Source organism: Charadrius vociferus, unplaced genomic scaffold (genome assembly GCF_000708025.1).
Source record: "Charadrius vociferus isolate BGI_N301 unplaced genomic scaffold, ASM70802v2 scaffold39, whole genome shotgun sequence".
Taxonomy (NCBI): domain Eukaryota; kingdom Metazoa; phylum Chordata; class Aves; order Charadriiformes; family Charadriidae; genus Charadrius; species Charadrius vociferus.
Genome location: NW_009650188.1, coordinates 4,030,961 through 4,034,602, shown reverse-complemented (window position 1 = coordinate 4,034,602; position 3,642 = coordinate 4,030,961). Strand labels below are relative to the sequence as shown.

The following is a 3,642-nucleotide window of genomic DNA, read 5'->3' as shown; positions in this document are numbered from 1 at the left end:
TGCCAAAACCCCACCGTGCAGACCTCAGCCCTCACAAACCGTCTCTCAGCCTGGTCCCCCAGCTCGTCCCCCCGCAGTGGATTTGGGTTTGGGTCAGGTATGCGACCGCTTGCTGATGCCGCGGCTGGTGGCCTGCTTGGTCATGTCCTGGTAGGAGGCGGACTTCAGGAACCGGGGGTAGGAGTCCTTCTCCATCAAGGTGCGGGTCTTGGCCTGGGCTTCATTGAAGCATGCGGAGGTGGCACCCGAGAGGTTCTTCCGGGTGATCTCCCTGGTTTCGTGGTCAATATTCACCTGCAAGGAAGCACCGTTCACAAACATTAACTTGGCATTAAATCCCCTCCCATGGTGGGAGAAAAACTGTTTTCTACATCTTCAGATGAGGGTGAAGATGCTCACGAGCCTTTGTATCTCTTCATGTCAGTAGACCATGCAAGGTTAGAAATGAAAGCTCCCATGAACAAGAGCACATTTTCCCAATTTAATAAAACCCAGCAGGATATTTTATCTCTTTCCCACCCAATTTGATGCCACAGGACAGAGGCAGAAAATGCTCTCACCTCCCTGGGCGCCTCACTTTGGACAAACTCCTCAAAGATCCTGTTGGCCTTGGAGGCCAGCTTGGTTTTTGACCGGGTCTTTTTGAAGTCCTCGCACGCCAGCCAGAAGTCAAGGTTCTCCTCGCTGAACTCTGTCTTCAGGAAGGTGTGGAAGGCCGTCACCCCACCTGGGGAAGGGAGAGAAGAGCAGTTAGCAAGGCAGAAGGTGGGGGAGGAAGAGGAGGGTGGCTGCCATGCGCAGTGCTGGGAGCTCAGACCATGACATCTGCAGATTTCCTTTCCCTCCGGGCAAATTCCACCCTCTGAGACACTGCTAATTGGCCTCTAGACTCCAATAAAATCCTTTCCCACAGACAAGTAATCCTCTGGTTTTATTTATCTGACCTTTCTGTAATGAGGCTTCAGAGTATTTTCTTTACAGCTTCGGAAAAGAGCTAATTCTACCTAAGGAGAAATCCACTGAGGTATCAGGACGTCTGCAGGAACCGAGCAGCGACGGCTTTATTTTTATTTCTCAGCTGAGACCTGAGGGGAATGAGATGCCGAGGAGTATGGGAGAGTAATTGCAGTAAGGATTCCATAGCCGGGCTGCGGGCATGTATTAAGTTAAAAAGCCGGAGATGCTTGTTAGCCATCACGGCACATGAGAAAAGCTGGAAAAAAAAAAAAAAAATTACACCTAGCCCCAAACTAGCACTATGGAAGGACTTTGTCTTGCTGTGGAATAGCTTTTAAGGTAGACAACTACTTTTGTATTAAATTTTGGCACTTCTACCATTGTGTACCTGCTGTAAAGCCCCGTGTAAGGAAGCAATTACGTGTGAAACTCAAAAAGAGGTCCCCTCTCTGGGTCTGGAGGTACTGTCTACATGGGGGAAGAGGGAGACAGCACCTTAGGGGAACCCTGAGCATCACCATGCAGATAGCAAATATTGGAGAGGAAAATGGCTACAGGTAACACAGTAGAGCAGCTGGATTCCTTCTCCCTGTGGAAGAGCCATCGCCGGAGGCACAGGACAGACAGACAGAGGGCAGCAATGCAGTTTTTTGAGCAATGAGCAACAAAAGCCTGCAGGGAGGTGGCTGCGTTGCTGTGCAAAGGACCGAGAGCAGACATGCTGGCTTCTCCTGAGCGTGGAGAAAGGGACCATCAGGGCACAGGGTGACATTCTCCTTGATGGACTACTGCACACGGGATGCCCACGATGATGCTCCTATCCCAAGGCAGCAGCAAGGCATTGCAAGGCTGCACTTGTGCCCCCCAAAAAGCACCCAGCCAGAAGAAAACGATACACCTTTACAAGCCAGGAAATGATCCCCATGCATCGGCTCCGTCAGGGCAGGACAAGGGACATATTTCTAATTCATAAACCACCTCATTTGAGGAGGAGACAAGATGTCGTACACTGGCTGCAAGCATACAGTCACCCCCTTGCTCACCGGGAGCGTGTTTGTCCTACACCCTTTCACCAAGAGAAGAAAACAAGATCCTACTCACTTTTACTCTTCAGGAGCTGGTCGAAGGACTCCCTCCACTCGAGTACCTCTCGTGAGGAGTCTCTGGAAAAGACAAAAGGACGTAAGGCTCTCTGTCCTGCTGAGAACACTTCTCTTGCCTGGCGGTGAAGGATGGGAGCACTTCAGTCAAGCAGCCCCATTAATGGGAGAGAGAGTAAAAGGAGGCAGCGGCATTCGGTAGGAAACCAAAGCGAGACCCCAGTATCCATTACCTGTGCACTCTCTTTCCTTTCTCCCTTTCTTTCACCTTCCCTGACGGCTCACCAGACCTCAGCTCCATAGCGCAGGTTTGGCCAGGTAGCTTCTCTAGAGGATACTCAGAGGAGCCTTTTTTTGCCGGTACAAGCCCAGCGGAGCCTTCTCTGCAAGAAGATGCCTTGCCTTCAGCAGCTGTATTTAATATTTTGTTTTTAATGCTGCCTTCGTTCCCTGGGGGTTCCAGGCACCGGTCAGAGACACCAGGAATTGCGGGACCCCTCTGAGTTTCTGGCCTATTGCTAAGGACCTGCTTTCTTGTGCCTAATGCCAGAGCATCAGTTCCCCAGTCTGATTTTATAACTGGCGGAGCTGGGAGGTGATCCGCCTTCCCTGCCTGCCGGGGTGGGACTGTGGGGAGGGTGAGCTGCGTTTTGTCTTCTCTGCTGCGCAGATGGGCAGGAGCATCCCCTGGGACAGCCTGGTCCATGGGGACCTGTCCTGGGCTGAACCTGGGACATGGCACTGGTTGGCTTACCTCCACTTGGAGCCCAGCTGCAGCTTGCTGGAGGTCCCGATCCCGTGTCCCAGCTCTGGTTTGTGAAGCAGGATCCCTAAACGGGTCTTTAGATCCTTGGCTCTGGAAGGGAGGAAGGGGAGAGGTGGGATTGGTGGACCACCAGACTGCTGCCGCCACCCCCCCCGGCCTCACAGGGTCTGCACCCCACGGAAATGAAAAAACTCAGAGGGACAGCCCTCAGCTTCAGCTACTTCTTTGCTTTCTGATGTATGAAGTAAATGCTCCCCCAGTTGCTTTTTCTGCTCCCTGGCAACCACGCTCTGCAGTGCATTAAGCCCAGGGGACCATTTCCTCCCGCTCGCTTCCCAGGTAGCGTCGCATGCATTTATAAAGCATGGCGAGTTTTTCCTCTGGGGCAGAGGCAGAGCAGCTGCTGAGTGCCCAGCTGGAGCCCCCGCAGCCCCCCCGGCTCCCTGGAGCTAACCTGGCTCCTTTTCCTGTCCCCCCCTCTCTCAGCAGTGCTCCCGAAGCACTGGAAAAACACAGCAATTTCTTTCTGCTCGGCAGAGCGGGAGCATCTCCCTGTCTCCCTGCTGCGAGGCTGCTGCAGCGGGGCGGATGTTCCAGCAGCTGCTGAGTGCCCAGCTGGAGCCCCCGCAGCCCCCCCGGCTCCCTGGAGCTAACCTGGCTCCTTTTCCTGTCCCCCCCTCTCTCAGCAGTGCTCCCGAAGCACTGGAAAAACACAGCAATTTCTTTCTGCTCGGCAGAGCGGGAGCATCTCCCTGTCTCCCTGCTGCGAGGCTGCTGCAGCGGGGCGGATGTTCCCCTGCTTCTTTTTTTTTTGGGGGG

At 53.7% G+C, this 3,642-nt stretch overlaps 1 protein-coding gene across 1 annotated transcript in view; it reads right to left on the bottom strand.

Moving 5' to 3' along the window:
- Positions 1-67: 67 nt before the first annotated feature.
- Positions 68-3,642, bottom strand: part of RGS16 (regulator of G-protein signaling 16) — a 4,374-nt gene continuing 799 nt past the window's right edge. Inside the window, exons 2-5 of the mRNA XM_009892835.1 lie at positions 2,812-2,913; positions 2,059-2,120; positions 561-727; positions 68-294 (exon numbers count right to left, since the gene is read on the bottom strand). Of these exons, the coding sequence (XP_009891137.1) occupies positions 94-294; positions 561-727; positions 2,059-2,120; positions 2,812-2,913 (532 nt within the window). The 3' untranslated portion in view covers positions 68-93. The remainder of the gene's footprint in view (positions 295-560; positions 728-2,058; positions 2,121-2,811; positions 2,914-3,642) is intronic.